The 18,969-nt window shown below is 41.8% G+C and overlaps 1 protein-coding gene across 1 annotated transcript in view; it reads left to right on the top strand.

The window, feature by feature from the left end:
- Positions 1-18,698, top strand: part of FOXO1 (forkhead box O1) — a 66,152-nt gene extending 47,454 nt beyond the window's left edge. Inside the window, exons 2-3 of the mRNA XM_063333415.1 lie at positions 14,033-15,389; positions 15,778-18,698. Of these exons, the coding sequence (XP_063189485.1) occupies positions 14,033-15,376 (1,344 nt within the window). The 3' untranslated portion in view covers positions 15,377-15,389; positions 15,778-18,698. The remainder of the gene's footprint in view (positions 1-14,032; positions 15,390-15,777) is intronic.
- Positions 18,699-18,969: the final 271 nt, after the last annotated feature.

The following is an 18,969-nucleotide window of genomic DNA, read 5'->3' as shown; positions in this document are numbered from 1 at the left end:
TGGGGATGGGGAAAGGAGTTCTCTTGTTGCTGGTCTGCCAGAAATGTTCTGCAGGTAAGTTGGCAAATGTGTTCCAGCTCCAAAAGAAGGATATTTTTGGATGGCTGTAGCGCACTGAGGCTTGCTTGTGTAGACTGTAGATGTCCATGGGGAGAGGGAGTTATCTTGCCAAGCACCTTTATTTTTGAATCAAAAGTCTATTTTCCTAGAAAATGAGATCTTTCAAAGTTCATGTTAGGGAGATCCAAAATAAGGTATTTTTAGGTGAGGCCATTTACTCTGCCTTTTGAGAACAAAAAGAGTTGGTTTTTTGAGCCTGTGTGCTTGGAGGACTTGAGGCATGAATGTGATGTTATGGCAAAGCTCGAACTCTTAAATTTTGAAGATACGTTTTTCACAAAGGTGGCTAAAGGAAAACACGTAGTGAAACAGTCATGTTTCTTCTCTGTTATTTATTTGGATTCCTAAGATGTCTCTAATGGAGGAGAGGCGTAAATCCTGCTGCATGAGAATTGAATGCTTGAAAGATAATGTCCAACTTAACCCTATGGGAAAAAAAAAATCCGTGAGAAATTCCTGAAATGTAGTTCCGTAATTTCTACTTTGGCACAGAGACTGTTTTGTATGAATTGTGTGACTTTTGGGATGATGTCTCTCTTTTTGCTAATCCAGAGGGCATATTCTTAGGCGTCACAACGGGTTAGTAATCATGTCCAGCGCAGACCATGATCCTGACGAGCAGCGGGGATGGCATATAGTTCAAAGTCTCTTTTCCGACTCTTTGCCTTAGTGTCAGGGTGAACGTAGGCAAACAGTGCCTTGCTGGGGCTCTGCCTCTTCCAGCTGTGTTACTTGCGATGCCTGGGTGTGTGTGAGCCGATTCCAGAAGAGCGTTGCTGTTTTTTCTATGATTTGAAAACCAACCTTCAGCAAATACAATTACTTTATATTCTGCTGCTTTTTTACATCCTGTACCTTGCTGCTTTTTTTTTGGTGTGTGTTGTTGTTTTTTTTCTGACCATGCTTGTGAGCCAAATCATAGCTGTGTTTATAGGTTGCAAAGCTGTGTGAAATTATGAATTATCTTCTTGCTGTTGTAAGTCAGCAGCCGACAGGAAGAAAGTCGAAAATACTGAATAGACAGCGTATTGCTGCGTAGGCACTTAATGTAGTTACAGTGTGATATAAGTTAAAATATTGCTTATTTCCTCTTTGCTGTTCAAAACAACCTGAAGCATGTTATGACCAGGATCTAAACAATAACTGAAAAAGTAAAAACAAACGTTTTAACAGAGAAAAGCATGGCTTGCCAAATACTGTGCGTAATTTATGACTACATGAATAATCAACAAACAAAATACTTGAAAACACCTGACTTTCCGGGGGAAGACTTTAATTTCTTTTTAAAACAAAATGAAAATGTGGAAACATTCTCTGTAATAGCTTCAAAACTGAAAATAATCCAAAAATTAAGCAAGAGCAGCAAGGGCTGCAGTGTCTGCTGGAGTTTGCCAGCTGTTTAACAGATCCGTGGACGCAAACCCATAGATGTATCCATGACAAATTATTATAAAACTTCATAAACAAACTTGGCCAGATAAATAATACTGGAAAGCGATCCTCAGTAAACATGCTTGCTTTTTTCTGTTTCATCTTTGTTTTTAAAGAGGCCTTTATGTGATCCACGGAATAAATAACTTCCTGCATCTTGATAACTATTGCAAATGACAGCTCCGACTGCTGACATTCCTGCTATTTTTAATCTGATGTAAGTTTGTGTCCGGTGAATTACTATTACTATTATTTTTTTTAAATTTTATTTTTTGAAACGAGTGCCCCATTCTGACCGAGGAAGCCAATTCTCTCAAGAAAAGAGCTTGCGCATCTTCAGAGCTGTGTGTGGGGCTGCGTTGCCTCTCTCTCTGAACATCTGTGAGGGGGAAAGCTAAACTGCGGTATTTAAAAGGAGCAAAAGCTGTCAGGAGACAAATACTGAGCAAATCCCTGTAGAGTGACTTAAGGCTTTCTCATTGCAGCCCTTTGAATTGATTAAGGCATTTTAGCTCGCTGTGTCGGCTGTGCTTTCACCGCAGTGCTTTAAGTGCGCTTTTGGGGAAAGCTGGAGGAGATCTCCTCTGCCTTCCCCGTCTTTGGGCGAAGGCACAGGAGGGATGGGAGGCCCATGGTAGCCTTTGTGATTGAGAAGTTGGACGCTGCAGTCCTTAAATCTGAATAACTAGCCAGGCAGGCTCAGGCTGCCCAGTTACCCACGGGCTTTTCATTGAGGGAGGATGGGAGCAATGATGGTGAATTTTGCACCAAGCAAAGACGGTGACCTCTGAGAGGAGGGAGCCTAATCCAGAAGTTGGTAAGAGCTTTTTGAGTTTGTGGAATTAGTGAAAGGGGATGGGAGGCTTTTAAAGCAGTGTTTTCTTCTCTGAACTGATGAGGATGATGGCAGTGTCCTTCCTGGGACACCTCCTGTTGTACCTGGTAGTCCCCAGTGTGCCCAGAGGCTCCTTGTGTCAGGCTGTGTCTGGGGGAATGGCAGAATGAGTGAGGTCTGCTCCAAGCGGTGAGGCTGATCTCCTTGCGTATATCAAATGGAGAGAAATAATCATGAGGGGAGATTAATTAGACCTAGTTAGCAGAAGAAAAATAGCACTTAAAATACCTAACAAAGCTCATTTTTGCGTAACAGCATCCCACTCCGGGAGCTGTCTTAGTTTGTGTCCAGCATGGTTCTGCACCTCTCTATCACCGGTTGCGGATGGAAAAGGTCCTAAACGACAAGGGTGTGGCTTATCTTCCTTTTTATCATCCTTATTATAATGTTTTACTGTTTTTAAAAGAAATTTGGACATTTGGCTATTATGATGAATGCTGATGTTCCAGAGCTCATGGGCTTGCTGTATGAATTGCATTCTTGTCATTAGAAAAATGTTTTTTCTCTTGTCCTTTTTACTCTTCTTGTTTGGGAAAGAGAAAAGCAAGTAAATACAGAGCTGATGGTTTAAGTCAGTGTTGCCAGATGACATTCTATGGGAATGTGGACTTGCCAGTATGTAGATTGTAAATAGTCCTTTGATTTAATAAGGGTCTGTGAAGTACAGAGCACAGCCTACGGTAGTGAGGGAATAGGAATGCTTCCAAAACTGGTGTGAGGGAAGAAATTACCCTTTAGATTTCCCTCCTCTGTGTGCCCAGCTTGCTCTGAGAAATTGTACTCTGCCTCCCGTAGCCTACTGAACGTTGTGTGCTTGTCTGGGGGTAACTTGGTTCAGAGTTGGTGCTACACGCTTTGCAAGGCTGGGCGACTGTGGCTTTATAATGCTGAACAGATGTCATAAAACCCAGTGATGAGCACTAGTGTTTCTTGAAACTGCAGCCTGGAGAACGTCATGGAAAGCAGCGTTCGAGAGGAAGACGTTGGCATGAACAGTGCAACCACCTATCAGGAGTCCTCCGAGTGCCGAGACCTTCTTGCGAGAAAATAAACTAAAAACCTTTTAAGTATAAACCACACCTCACGTGAAAGAGGGGTGGCTGGCCAGACAGTGGAGATGCAGTGCACACTGGAATATAGCTCAAGGCTATAATGAAATTTGGATGAAGGCTTTTTCTGGGCATTGTAGTAGTAAATCATGTTATATAAAATCTACTAGGCTATGGGAGAAAGCTTGAATTGGAAAGAGCTCTCCCAAAGAGAGTGCGCTGGTGGTCTGGCACGCTTCTGTGGTGGGGGAAAAAAAAGTACCAAGGCAAACTGTGTTCAAAGAAGTTGAGTAGAAACACAATACCTAGTATATGTGCTGCCTCTTGAGGAGGTACAAAAAGGAGAAATTGAAAATCGGTACTTGCTTCTTGTAACTTTGGAAAAAAGAACAAGTATGAAAAGCAGAACACAAAGAAAAATGAACAAATATTGACTGCATAAGGCAATATCCTTTATCTACGTATTTGCAGACGATGCAGTAGTTTAAAGAGAACTTAAATCTGATCCTATTTAAGCTATTTTAATAAAAACTTAAGAAATCGATTTTTTTTCTGCTAATATTTTGTTAACAAGAAAATGATATTTTTTTTTTAATATGTGAGACAGATAAAGGGAGAACTGGCTAGAGGAAAAATAACTAGTAAAAACAGTGGCTTTATACATTAGACTGCACTAAACGTACAAAAGAAACTAAAGGAAAGAGAAATGTTCCTGTCTTCTTTCCTCAGTTTCTCTTGGTAACTACAGCAACATCAGATATATACAATATTAGGTGAAATCCAGAGGGCTGTTGTTATTTTTAGGCTGACACTGTCCCCTTACAAATGTGGAACCTTCAGCATCTTTGCCACTAGATGCAGTAAGGAAACTCTGAAGATACACTAAATAATAAAAAAAAAACCAAACCAACCTGCTCAACTCTGTTTTATTTTCCTTTTTGTAGTTTTGGGGAGTATACCAAATTTTGCTAGCCTATCCTTGCACTTGCTGTAGTCGAAATAAAGATCAAATGCATAGTGAGATGTAGCGTAAGATACTGTTCAGCCTGTAAATGGAAGGTTTTGCCCTTCTTTTTACAAGACTTGCAGTTTCCTTCAGCCAGGGATTTCCTGTGGGGCACAGCTAACCCTGCTGCAAAGGAAGCTTGCTGCTTTCATTGACTCTTTGTTTCTGAAAAACTAGTATTCAGTGACACCCATGTCTGGAGAATTTGAGTCCTTTCCTTGCTAAAGGAAAAGGCTCCCTCTGCTATGCTGGTACAAGTGTAGTAAGTAGATGTATTTCTTTCCTTTTTTTTTTTTTTAAATCTGCACAAAGATTCAGTCAACCCAACTTTTTACATTATTGCATCTGTACATCCCCTTGGTATATCGCTCCTCAAAGTAAGAAATAGAGACAGATTTGGTGGCTTTCCTGCAAAAAAGCAAGCAAACATCCCTCTGCTGCCCTTGTCAGATGAGTTTGTGCGTTGTAGGAGTCGTGGGCGCAGCGCTGCAGGTGTGCTTGGCTCCCTCCGTGGATTTGTGGCTGTAAACTGGCAGCTGCTCCTTCCCTGTGTCCCTCAGGAGAGGTCTAGACAGTGGGTGTTGTTGCAGGTGAAATAAGTCCTCGAGCCTCTCCAGCCATCACAGCGAATGGGGCAAGTGTCGTGGATGTAGCCCATGTCTCCAGTGCATCCGGCTTTGCTTTACCAGCTTCAATTTTAACTTATTTTCCACTGTTGTGGGGTAGCCCATTGCTTGGAAATCCATCAGGTCATGGCAATGATTACAACCCTTTAGGTTATCAGTGATTTTGTGAAAGCAAATAGTCTTGATCCATGAAAATGAAGAGAAGATACGTGGCTCCCTAGTGAAACATCCAACTGAAACCAAACATTTAGGGTTAGGCCTGTGTGTGCCTTTACATAGGCAAATGGCAAATGGCAAATGACTGCTTTGGTCATTATGCAGAGCTTGAAGCACGTAAAGCATATGCGATTTCTCAAGCAGGGACCTTTCCAATTGCTTCACTTACCCTGTTAAAGCCTTTGGAGTAATCATGTCTGTTTTTCTTTTTTTTTTTTTAAATTTTCTTTTTTTTTTTTTTCTATTATTCTTGGAAGTTCTCTGCGTGTCCACAAAGGCCAATGCACAAAATAAGCCCTATTTTCGGACTATGATGTTTTCTTACCTCTGTGGTTCACGCTGAGACTTTGGCCTGTGTCTCACCTTACTGCTTCTTATTGCTGAGAACGTGTTTCTAGTGCTTCTTTTAAGATTATCTGCTGGTGTAATTAGTATTGATATATTTAGCATGTATACACATTTGTACCTCTTCTTTAGAGCTAACGAATGTCAATAAAAGGCAGCTTAGTTTTAGAAAGAAAAAAAAAAGGGGGGGAAGCTTTCTATAAACAGTGCTGTAGTCTTTGTGATGAATTGGGTGTAACCGTGGAGAGTGGCAGAGGTGAAACAGGCTGTCTGTTAAACAGGAAACGAGTGATTAACATTTTTTTGTCCTACTGATCATAATTATTCCCACTGGCTGAAAAAAAATAAACACCCCTTAGTCTCTCTTTGCTATAGTCGCGGGATAAAATTTTAAGCTATTAGTCATTCTGGCGTTGTACGGATGAACTGCTACTTCATTACTCCAAATGTTTTTATTTATTTATTTTAATAAATTTTGCTTATAACCGTGATTCGTGCTTTCCTGGCGATATCATAGCGCTGTGTGCTCTGCATTCAAGGACAGCTCTGCCATTGCCACCGCTGCGGTGCCTGCGTCCCCTCTGCGGTTGCAGCCTTGGAGCCTGCAGTGAATAACTGCACGAGGGCCACCCGCCCGTCACGAATCGCGGCAGCCTTCCTCACGGCTTACTGCGCCGCAGATAATTTTAAGGGTTTTAATGCCTTTGACGAGTGTGCATTAGTGGTCGTGTGTGGTGCTAATCTTGGCTGCAGTGTCGACCAGTGTGGCACCGGCGTATCTGCAAGTCTTCTCTATCTTACCTTTCTTGAACAAAAGGTGTTTTTCTTGTACGTGCGATGGCCTATATTCTGTGGCACTGTTTTGATAGACATTAATTATATCCCTGCCCTCTGATGATGGTTTATTAATTGAATCCTTTATCATCTTTTCTATGATATCAGCTGGGACTGATGTCGGGGTGTCCAGGTTATGCATGCGTCCTCCTGCTTTGCTGTTTTTGTGTTACTGGTGTAATTGCAGCACAGGCTGCGTGCGACGGCCCGAGGTCTGAGAGTCATGAAAGAGGGAGGAGAAGAGGCCCCAAAATCAGGGCATCCTGACTTTGAAATGTTTCCCTTCAGGAGGAGTCTTGGCCTCCTGTGTCACTAGTGAACTTGGGAAATGCTTCATATGCTATATGTGTACATATGCATGTGTGTGTGTATATATATATATATATGTTCCGTATTTGTGGAAAATAGAAATGTTTATTTACAAATATGGAACCCTTATTTTGTTTTCTGTCTGTTGGAATAGAAAGCTTACAGCATCAGTTTTGTAAAGGCAGTATTAGGATTTTTCTAGATCACCGAATGCGTAGTTATCCCTACTAGCTTTTAAATTTTTTCACATGATATTTATTTCTTTCCTAATTTTCTAAACTTCACAACTTCTGTTTTATCCTGATGGCTATTTGCCCCTTTTTTAGACAAACCTGTTGGCTGTCTTGGCTTCCCAGATGCTTTTACCAGAGAGGGAGGAAGTTCCATTTGACAAATCCCTTTTAAAAATCTCACCATTTTCATATGCATCTTCGTCTGTTGTTTTTCCTAATCAGTGTCACTTAGTTTCCTCGTCTTTGAAATGCTAGCAAATGTTTATATATTTGGTGTATGCTCTGTCGCTGTTATATCATGCCTGTATTTTGGTTATAGAAATAAATGTAGTTATAAAGCAGAGTATTGGCACTGGTATGGGTGATCAGCAACGTAGCTGTGGCTCTGTCTCTCTCTTGGAGGTACAGAAAACATAAGGGTGGTCATAAGGAGCTTTGATTTGGGGTCATCACATCTGAACCGTGTCCAGAAGTGTACTTGCCCTTTGTGTGTATACTTCTGTTTCATGGTTTACGTTTTTAATGGGTTTTATGCTTATTCTTTCTAAATGCCCATGTAGAGGAAGTAGGCAGGTGTTATCATCTCATTAGAAACGTCCCAACTGCCATTATGGAAAAGTATTTCAAAGGAGTCTGCCTAGAATGAAGAGGAGGGTATCTGGGGTTAGCAGTTGGGAATTACTCTAACACAGTAGAGTTGCCAGTTCTGACACGTAAGTATGCATAGCCAAGTCCCTTAAACATCAATGTCTGGAGTTGTGCATGGATTTTCTGTTACCACATACTGTGTTCCAGAGGATGCGAAATCCCATCCAGTCCCTCCTGCCGTGCGTGGCAGTGGTGTGCAACCTGGAGGGTGTCCTCCAGTCCCTTTGGTGTCCAAAGTTTTTGAGTCTTCTACAGCTATGAGAACAAAGCATAGGAGAATATAAATATGTGGACTTGACTGCAGAATGTGCAGTTTGGATAATTACCACAGATAATGCTCACAGGAGAGCCCCCTCTGTACAGGAGAGTCATCTATAGCGACCATATAGTAATAACACAGAGTCTTTCCCATTTTTGTACATTCATGCGGGGAACAAGGGATGCATTGCTGAAATCCTATCAAATGAAACAGTCTATGAAAGTATCTCCATGTGGTATTTCACATGGAGTCCCCGACCACTTCTCCGTGTGGTCTGGGAAAGACTCCCGCTATGCCACCATCTCTAATGAAAAATCCAGAGAAATAGTGCAAAGTCCCTCTAGTAGGATTGAAGTGTTTCTGCACTTTTTCCAGCTGACGCTTCTTAACCGTATAACAGCGCAGGACAAAAATGAAGTCAAACAAAAGCACACCCCCCCTGCAAGAACAAAGGACCCAAAAAAGCATGACCTGTTTAGGAGGAAATCCTGCCCTTCCACCTTCATGCAGCTGCAGGTGGCAAATTGCCAGCATCTTCTAAATACGACTCTTTGACCTGAGGCTAAGTGGCATGCTTTCTGTCCATGCCCTTATCTGACGACAGGGAAGGTTTCTGAGCTGTAATCAAAGAATGCTGCAGTTGGGTGGCAAAGATAGCTATTTCATTAGCATTTGAAGCCTCTGACACTGCAGCCAGATGTGCGGTTGTGTTGGTGAACATTGTAGTATCAGGAACGCTTTTGAGAGAGAAATGCGGCTAAGGCTCTTTTATGAACAAGTGTGCTATCTGTTGAGTGAATGTTTTTGGGTGTCCAACACTAGCTCTGAGGCAAACCCAAGCTCCATGTGCAGCATCTGTATCTGAACTTTTCATTATCTCATAGTCATAAGACAAACAGGATTGCCTTACACCAGACTGTTGTACCAGGAAATTCTGGTACCTCTGGAGTTATCAGTGTTCTCTTTCCTCCTTAGCCTCCTCACCCTGCCCCTGCAAACTTGGCAGGATGGTTGGAAACCACAGCAAAGCGGGTGCAGGCAGTGTAACTATTCCAAGCAGACCTGCCTGTTTCAACAAGTCTAGCCTTGGATAGATGTTATGTGGTGCCACTCGCCACGGTTAGCTCCTGCTGCTGCTGTCTGGTTGTTGATGCTGAAGGAACCCTGAGCGTGTGTGATGGTGAACTTCCTGTCTTTTGCATACTTTCCTAAGAGGTTTTTTTATAACTTCTTTTTAGCGTGGTGCTTACCACTGAGGCTCCAAGGAAGGTGATTTGAACATCTGGACCTGCTGTAAAGTCCCCATACACAGACCTTGACAGACAGGTCTGATGTCCTCTGTAACAGCATATGGAAATCCTAGGGTCTTCCCTTCTCTGCTGAAAAGCTTTTGCTTTGGTGTTGTCTCCACGGAGGGACTCTACTGGTTCCGAATCCTGCTCTAAGCTGTCAGTAATAGGAGGTGCTAATACAGCGGGCTCATGTGCCAGCCACCACTGCCCACAGCAGACACCGCTTAACAGTGATGATGTTACTCTGAACTTCTCTCCTACCGGTCCTCAACCTGACCTTCTTGCTAAGCGTATTCCTACTGCAACGTTCTCACAACTATCAGTCAAAATAAATAAATAAACAAACAATCTTCCCCTTCTCTCTTTTTCTCTCTTTTTTTTTTTTTTTTTTTTTTTGGAATTGTGATTATCTTAGAGGGTTGCGGCAGAAGCAGGCTTGAGTGTTGTAGTCCCTGAAAATTTCTCTCCTGCTTCCAAAGCCATTCTAAATAGTTTTTTGAGAGATCCGAGAACTTTTGTGAAATGTATCGACATTCACATGTCGCATCCATTCCCCGCTCTCCCTGTTGGTGGCTGGCGCAGTACTGTAGCTGAACGGGTGCTGCCTGTGCCCGTGTGTGAGGGTATGAGGGTGGGAGAGACCATGGGCACTCGTAGGGGCTTTTACAAGGTCTTTTGGGTCTTGCAGCTCCGTGGACACTCATAGATCCACAGTTAGATCCTGCTTGGAGAGGTTTCCAATAGGGTTAAGCAGGGGGTCTGCAGCAGGAGGTCTTCTCTGCTTCCCTCTGCCTCGCCTGCTCCAAGAACCGGGGTGGAGGAAAGATGGCCGGCGTGACCGTGTGGTCTCTCTCCAGAAAGTACAGGCCTACAGGGTTGTCAGGTTTAACAAATCAACTGTGTTTACAGGTTTTTCTCTTTTGTAAAACACCAAAACAATTTACTGAAAAAATAAGTAAATACCTCAACTTTAATTGTAATAGGGATGTGATTTTTTGTCAGCAGTTAGTCAGGTTAAACTTAAATTAAGAGTATCTCTTGGGTTTAAATGCAGTATTAGATATCAGCAGAGCTACTTGCACCCAGGGATTAAATGGCTGAAATATTTATTTCTTTACTTCTTCTAAAACGTAAAGCAGCTTGGGGTTTTATTGGTTGCTTAGAAAAGCAGCAAGGCGGGTGTCCTCGCAGCAGTGCGGTTCCGCTGTCGGAGAGATTGGAAATACAGCTGAACGATATAAACGTGTAGATTCAAAGGAATCGCTTGCTTGGTTTCACGAGTTTTATTGGCTGGCAAGTGCTCATCACATTGCATTTCGCAGATACTGGTTTTGCCTGTTTTGGCTCTTAAATTGGCAAGTAGCGATAAGCGTATCCACAGTTCCTGGTCTGTATGCTGAAGTATGGCATGAAGTTGGTTTGCAGACTGATCAGGAGCGGAGGCTCTCGGCGCTTTATCTCAAAAGACGGAAACTCAATCCCAGGAAACACCCCACAGGTGCCAGCAGCCCTGCTGCCGTCCTGACAAGGTTTTGATAAAATTCCAGCGCGGATGCTCGCCGGGCGATCTGGCACGTGCGTCGCCGCTGTGTGGAAACCCGCCTGGAACTGTGGCTGCTTGCTTTTCTCGTCATTCAGGCCATTTTGGGTGGCATTTCTTCCGAGCCCTGCCGAAAGCCACAGCTGGAGGCATCTCACACCGTGCTGGGGCCGGTGGTGCCACCGAGCGCCCGGGCCGCTGACAGCCCCGTCGCTTCTCCCTCCGCCTGCCAAGATCCACTGCTGAAACTATACTTTTTTATCAGGTCATGTTTGCGTCTGGCAAAGATTTGTAGACACAACATCATTAACAGCAGTGCATATTTTCACAAGATTTACCTCTTCAACACTTTTTTCCAAGTTAGTAAATCATAGCTTCTTTAATGTCCTGCTGGCTGCCTGAAAAACAGGAATTTATGTAACAAGCTCTGGGCCGCAAACCTTTTCCTGTTAGGAAAATTTTTTTTTCCTTGCTGGCAGAGTTAGGAGACAGCTCTGTTACTCAAAGAGCGACCTCAGATGTCCTCAGTACAATAATACCAGATTATAACATTTTTGATGACTAAGGAATAGCAGTGATTTCTTAAATATTTAACACTTCTGGTGCAGAGAAGAGGGAACTGAGCCTTAGCACGGTATTTTCTCTGCCTGATGTTTTGTGTGTTTGATATGCCTATTTTGATAGTAAACAGTAAGCCTGAGCCAACTGGGTATGTTTACAAAATACAATAATAATAATACTAATAAAAAAAAAATGGACTAGCGCAGGAGGTTTTTTAATCAACAGACGTGCAGAACCACTTTCTTGCGACATTTCTAGAGCTGGACTTGTGTCAGCCGGGGATTCAGCTCTGGCCTTTGAGTGAAAACAACGGGCTGCGGCGTGCGGCGTCATGAGGCTTCTCGGTCGGCCCTTGGGGCCAGGGGCAAGTCCAAAGAGGGATTTTTCAGGCTTACCCTCCCGACATGTTAGCTGCAGCTGGTGAAAATAGAATGTCAAGGCCTTCCCTAACACCCTGTAGCTGGATGGAGAATGAGGTTTTGATTGCAGGGTTACCTGCAGTGAAGAGATGCAGTCCTACGTTAATTCGTTAATATGAGAAAGATTGGCTTGCTTTCAAAATTGAATGAGGAAACGCTCAAATTGTCATTCGTGTTTATTTAACTGGAATGATTTGTTATAGATGCTTCTTTGGAAGGGAAGGAGAGGCTGGAAAGACTTCTGAGGTTAGGCACGTGGTTTGACTCCTTGCTGCGCTGGTTGAACAGCGAGCTGCCACGAGGCCACGTTCTGCCATCTTCTGCTGTCAAAGAGCACCTTGTGCCCCTCTTTGGGGTGAAGCTGCACTCCTGTGAGGATAGTCTCAGGACACTGCTACCTATAAGGTGTTACGGGACTTGAACACCTCCTTGCTGCCTCATCTGCTGAAGGTCTCCTCTTCGATCCCAGAGTAACCATTCCTGTTGGGCTCTGCAGGTGGCCAGGTCTGCTTTGGCCAGTTGGCTTTTGGTGGTCCACAACATGTCATGACCCTTGCAGGGAATTTGAGCGTGTTGTCTCTGATTTGAGCCAGGCCTCATGAGATGGCTGTTTTCACTTGGCATGCCTCCTCATGGTCTTTGCTCCTTTTCTTCTGTCAGCTGGATGTGTAGGCAATGAGTCAAGATGCATGTGTTGGCAGCATCTTTGAGAAAACAGATGTACGGGACAGTTAAGAAGGTGAAGGAAGACATGTCTGGAGATGCTGCTGTCACAGGCAGCACTCTGGGCCGGGAAATACAGCAGAAGCGGCCAGAGATGAGAGCAGTGGCTGTGTCTCTCATCCTCTGGTTTGTCTCACAAGGCACGCAAAGGTCCATGAGCTGTATCGTCCTCTTGGTTTGGTGCTGTAGTGGGTCTTGGTGGGTCAGTATAACAACTTAAGAGAAGGTAGGTGGGAGGAAAAAGGTCGGAAAACAGGAAAGACAAAACAGGGTTTTTGTAGTTCTGGCATCTATTTAGTGTTTTGAGATAATTGGCCTAGTGGCCTGCTGGTCAAGATCAGCCTTACTACTGCTTTCTAGAAACAGTCTTTCCATATTTGCTTACCCAAATTTTTCTTTAGACAACTTATGAAAAGTGGCTATGAATGGAAGGCAGCTACTGCATCATTGATTTCTCTGCCATTGAGGTCTAATTTCAGGTTTACCCATTTCATATGATGTTTTGCGGTTCCCTCCTACTTGTTCGGCATGAATTGCAGTCCTAGTGCAGGCTGGAGGTCCCCATGTAGGCTGCTTATTTCAGCACTCTGAACTTGTGGCATTTTGTTAGCAATTATGCTTGGATTTTGGATTTTGGGATTTTTTTTTTCTTATTTAAGAACAAAACGTGAAACGTTATTTGTGACTGACGAATAACGAAAAGCTTCAGTACCTCTGGTCAGTCTTGGCACAAGATAATCTTGTGCCCTCTGGTATTAGAAGAGTCAGTTTTGCATATTAAAATGTTGATTTTGAAAGAGAAAGATGGTTTTAAGACTGAGGCTTTAAATGCAATTTTGTCTATGCTATTTGCATTCCTTTCTCTCTTATGTTTTCTTAGGCAATTTGTGATGTTTATTTATAAAGACTAGAACTTAGTCTTCAACTGGTTTTGTATATGTGTTTTCTCACGTAATGCAAGTAATATAAACCTCACTGATATTCAGTGGCAATACTCACAGGCTGGCACGTTTGCAGGGTTTAGGGCTGTGCATGATGAGATGCCATTATAAGGACCATAGAACAGGATCTATCATTCCTGAACTTTGTGTAAAATAATAATAATAATAATAATAATAATAATAATAATAATAATAAATTCCTAATTGCAATCAGGTTCAACTCATTAGAGTGAAGCTGGTAATAAGATCTTCAGTTGTCTTCTTGGTCTTCTGGTATATTTTGTCTCCTTTATGAGGAATTTGTATTTCAGAACAGCTCCTTTGGTATTTAATTTAACTTTTTATAATGTCAGATGTGATTGGGCCATATGACAGATAAATTGACATGGCAACTCTCTGCAAGCTCATTTCAGCCAGTTTTGAGTGGTGAGCTGATAACAGATGTTTCCAGACTGGCATGTTTTCCCATTTCTTGATTACCCCATGTTTTCTAACAAAAAGAGAGTACATTTGCAAAGACAAATATTAGTACACCATGAAACAAGCATGTTTTCTCCATTTCTTACACCTTATTTTGTTTTTCAGAATTCAATCCGTCATAACCTGTCTCTGCACAGCAAGTTCATCAGAGTGCAGAATGAGGGAACAGGGAAGAGTTCCTGGTGGATGCTCAATCCGGAGGGAGGAAAGAGTGGCAAATCTCCTAGGAGGCGAGCAGCGTCCATGGATAACAACAGCAAGTTTGCCAAAAGCAGAGGCAGAGCTGCCAAGAAAAAAGCGTCCCTTCAGTCTGGTCAAGAGGGAAATGGTGACAGCCCCGGATCGCAGTTCTCGAAGTGGCCTGCAAGCCCCAGCTCTCACAGTAATGATGACTTTGATAACTGGAGTACATTTCGACCTAGAACTAGCTCTAATGCTAGTACGATTAGTGGAAGGCTTTCTCCTATTTTGCCAGAGCAAGATGATCTTGGAGATGGGGATGTGCACTCCATGGTATACCCATCATCAGCCACCAAAATGACTTCTACTCTACCCAGCCTTTCAGAGATGAGTAATTCTGAGAACATGGAAAATCTTTTGGATAACCTTAATCTTTTGTCACCCAATACGTCAATGACTGTGTCAACCCAGTCTTCATCGGCTACCCTGATGCAGCAAACACCAGGTTACTCGTTTGCATCCTCGACCACGAGTATAGGTTCACCAAATCCAGACTACAGGAAATTTACGTATGCTCAAGCTAGCATGAACTCTTTGCCCCAGATTCCTATGCAGACTCTCCAAGACAGTAAATCAAGCTTTGGATCGATGAGCCAATATAACTGTCCTGCAGGACTTCTGAAGGAGTTACTGACTTCTGATTCTCCGCCGCACAATGATATCTTGGCATCAGTGGACACTGGTGTTTCCCAGGCTGGTGGCAGGGCACTGGGCCAAAGTGTGCTGATGGTCGCTAACTCGGTGATGCCAACTTATGGCAGTCAGCCACCCCACAACAAAATGATGAACCCTAACGCCCGCCCTCACCAAGGACATAACCAGCCAACACCTGCAGTTAATGGTCGTGCCTTGTCACACACAGTGAACACCATGTCCCATACTTCAGGTCTAAATCGCTTGTCGACAGTGAAGACTTCGTTACAAGTGCCTATGAGTCACCCGATGCAGATGAATGCTATGAACCCGTACGCCCCTGTTAACAGTTGCAATGGCTACGGAAGGGTGGGAATTGTTTCCCTCCACCAGGAGAAGCTTCCCAGTGACTTAGATGACATGTTAATTGAACGGTTGGACTGTGACATGGAGTCAATTATCCGTAATGACCTTATGGATGGAGAAACGTTAGATTTTAACTTTGACAGTGTATTGCCTAACCAAAGTTTTCAGCACAGCGTAAAGACAACCACACACAGTTGGGTGTCAGGCTAGGATGTAGTAGGAGGTAAGCTGTGCTTTTTATAATAAATCTGAAAAACAACTAAAGGGAAAAAGAGATCTCAAAATGCTTAAAATCTGGGTGGTCTTCTGTGTTAGCATGTGAAGTGCCTCTGTTACACTGAGTCACTTTCCAGGCCTTTATTTGTTTGCAAATCAAGTTTGCACCGGTGCATTAGGATTGCCGTGTACCAACTTCTGTTACTTCATGTGGAGCATTAATGTTTTTGCCATTAATATTTTACACAAAAAGCTTGCTGGTAACTAGAAATTAAGGAATTATTTTTTTTTTTCCTATTTAAGTTAATTTAAAGCTAATTTGAGCATATTTTAATAGATTTAATCTTTTGGTGTGATGTTAATTTGTTCTTTTTGTTGTTTTTTTTTCTTCATAGGCTACGGTTAAATTCTCCAGACTTGTCTGACAGCAGGAACTGAGAAAAGCAGTACAAAGATGTCCTTCACCTTCCTTTTTAATTTTCTTGACAAAGCTGTGCGCATGCACTAGCTTTTTTTTTGGGTCTTTTTTTTTTCTCTTTTTCTTCCTTTCGTCAGAGTTGGCAGCAGACAGAGTATTTTCCTGTACAGGATGTTTGCCCAAGGTTTGCAGGTTATGTGCTGCTGTAGATAAGAACTGTGCCATTGGAAGTTTCATTACTCTGAAGTGCCAAATTCACTACACCATATAATCACAGCAAAGACTCTCACTTACATCATGTTGTGCTTTCGGTTTTGTACAGTATGATCTGTAGAAGAAGAATTGTTTTTTAAGACTATCTGTTTTGGTCCAAGAAAAGTTTATAAACTTTTGTAAGAATACTGTGATGATCTCATGCCCTAAGTAAGTTTAACCTTCGTTGATGTTACCTGTGTTCTGATGAATTGAGATAAATGTGGACTTGCCTTGCAGCAGTATGAACTGCATTATTTTACTCAAATTTGCCACACATTTCATATGGGAACAGAATAGCCTGTTAAATATGATCCTACTAAACTCATTGACTATTCAGAGTAAACAGTAGGTTAAATGCCATTTGATAAGTTACCTGTATTCATGTAAATTTATGCAAGAATATATCTGGATTTCATTGTCAGACTAATGACTTTATTGTTGGACTTAAGATAATTTTTGGAATACTTTCCAAGCTATTTTTCTTATAATTAAAGTCTACTTTTGTTACATAGGCAACTTTAAAAAAAAAAAAATAAATCTGAGATCTGGCAGCATTCATAACCTCTTCATTTTGTACAGTATTTTAACTGGATTAAGTACATGTTTTTATAAATTTCCCTAGCACTTGGGAGTGCTAATAAAGGAAAAGCTTAATAAGTATCTTGAATACAAAACATTTCTGTCCCTTTTTTTGTTGTGTGATGTATAAATATAGACAACTTTATGTTTAGGAGATATTTAATCAGTTTTATATATGCATTTTTAGAAATGTCATCTGCTTCTCCTATCATTTTAACTCTGACTACCACAAAGTGTTAAGTATTCATTGTTAGACGCTTGTACAATGCTTCACATTTATATTTATTTCATGGAGGTCTCATAATGTTTGTGCAGTCAAGAGCAGGACCTTTTGCAGAAAATCCATCATTTTAGAAAAAATTAATGACAAAACTGTCATTCGTCTTAATTAGCACTAGGTTTAGGGTCTGTCAGTGTTTCTGTTGTAATGCAGTGTGTTTGAAGAGGTGAAAGTGCTACTTTCCAGTGGGAGGCTAAAACTTTTGCGACCCCCTATTACAGGGCAAAACATTACTTTTTTTTTTTTTTTTTTTTTTAAATAAGAAAGATAAAGTAAGTGTCAAAGTTATACAAATACATGAGCTTTAGGGTAGGGGAGAGCTTTAATGATAGAGGCCTTGTTCCTGTGGAAAAACCTGCTCTTGTTGGAGTAGGCACACTGACAACTACCTGAGCGTTTTCAGGATTGGGTCTTGGATAAATAATTCCTGCTTTTTTTGTAATCGCACGATGCAGTTTTCATGGATGTGTGGATAACGGGCCTTACCTGTCTTTTCACTGGTTGCTACGCATCGTTTGTGCTATAGAAATCCTCGGAGCTTTTTTATGCACTGGCAGGATGAACAGGTTTTGTGCTAGGGCTGGTTGTTGTGAAGAAGGGGAGAAATAAATATTTTTCCCCCGATTTTTGTTTTATCTGCATAGCCCACAACTGGAAAATGTTCTAATTGAAACCTGTCTTCCCTGTAGTGATGGCGTGTGGTGGAGAAAGAAATGGGATGTGCCAAGAAAACGAAGTTTAGTAACAAGACATACATTTAACGATCCTGTTACGACTTTCCTGAGGCTCTGCAATGTATTTATTGATGTGCTAGCATTTAGCTCCCTGTTGGGCTTAAATCACTACTAATTACAGCGGATCCTACTTTTTTAGATATCCTGTTATGATTGTCAGCAGTTCCAGAGGCTGATGTTAAGCTGTCCTGTGATACGGGGTCTCTCCCCCAGCGTGAAATCGGTCTTTGAACTTCTGTTGAGCAAAATGAAACCTTCTTAGTGCCGAAGCCTCAATGAAGCCGCCTGCTTTTACAGGCAAATCTCTCCAGTAGCATCTTCACCGTCACATTCACGGTCTCTCTGAAACATGGTGGTAGATCCTGGCAGTGGAGCCACGCGGAGGGCTCACGTGTGGGTTTCTGACAGTCCTTCTTTCTGCTGTGTGTGCAAAAAGGTTTGCTCCCAAACGGGCACTGATATGCATAGGCCAAAGTAGTCGTAGAAGTCACCTCTGCGTGCAAAGAAAGCAGTACTTAGTGCTATGCTCCGTGGGGTTGCAGCTGAACATGCTACATTTAACTATATACCTCCTGTTTATTATTTACTGCTACTGTATAACTTCCTGCATACAGATATTTTCCTTATTTCCTGTTATAACTATGAATAACATAAATGTAGCCGTTCCTTAATTATGACAGTCTGTAGGAAACCCCTTTTAATTATTGTGAGAAAGCAGTTGTAGATAATCAGAGGTTTAGGCTGTGTGGTCAAATTTTTTTTTTTTTTTTTTTTTTTTTTTTGTGATGCCATCCTAGTGTTTTGCAATCGTAGTTCTGGAATACTGTGAAGTCTGGTGAAGGGGCATGTTGTCTGCCTTGAAAACAAACATTATGTGACCTCTAGTAATAAATCCTTTTTCAGTAAAAGTACCAAGTTTCTGGAGTAACTTAGTTTGTCAGAATTGTTGTAAATGATTGGTTTGTGAATTGTGCAGATGATCTTACCTATGCAGCCTTGTTTTTGACTTTTCTCTGGTTTGTACTGTTATTAAAAGTTTATTGTATTATAGAGCTGTTCAGATATTTTAAATATAAAGATGTATTGTTTCCATAATATAGCTATATGATATATGTTTAGGTAGTAGATGCATTAATTGGAAAGCTCTGCTTTGATAAACTGACAATTTGCCTACACTTATAAGCAAAAGTCATATTGCTTATTATTGGCTTAAGTCAACAGAGCATCCCTAAAAAGAGAAGTTAAAATTGGACCAATTATAAAACAGTATAAAATTTGCACTTGTTAAACCACTGGATGTATGTTAGTACTTTTTTATTTT

Source organism: Chroicocephalus ridibundus, chromosome 1 (genome assembly GCF_963924245.1).
Source record: "Chroicocephalus ridibundus chromosome 1, bChrRid1.1, whole genome shotgun sequence".
Lineage (NCBI taxonomy): Eukaryota > Metazoa > Chordata > Aves > Charadriiformes > Laridae > Chroicocephalus > Chroicocephalus ridibundus.
This window is presented reverse-complemented; position numbering and strand designations above follow the sequence as displayed.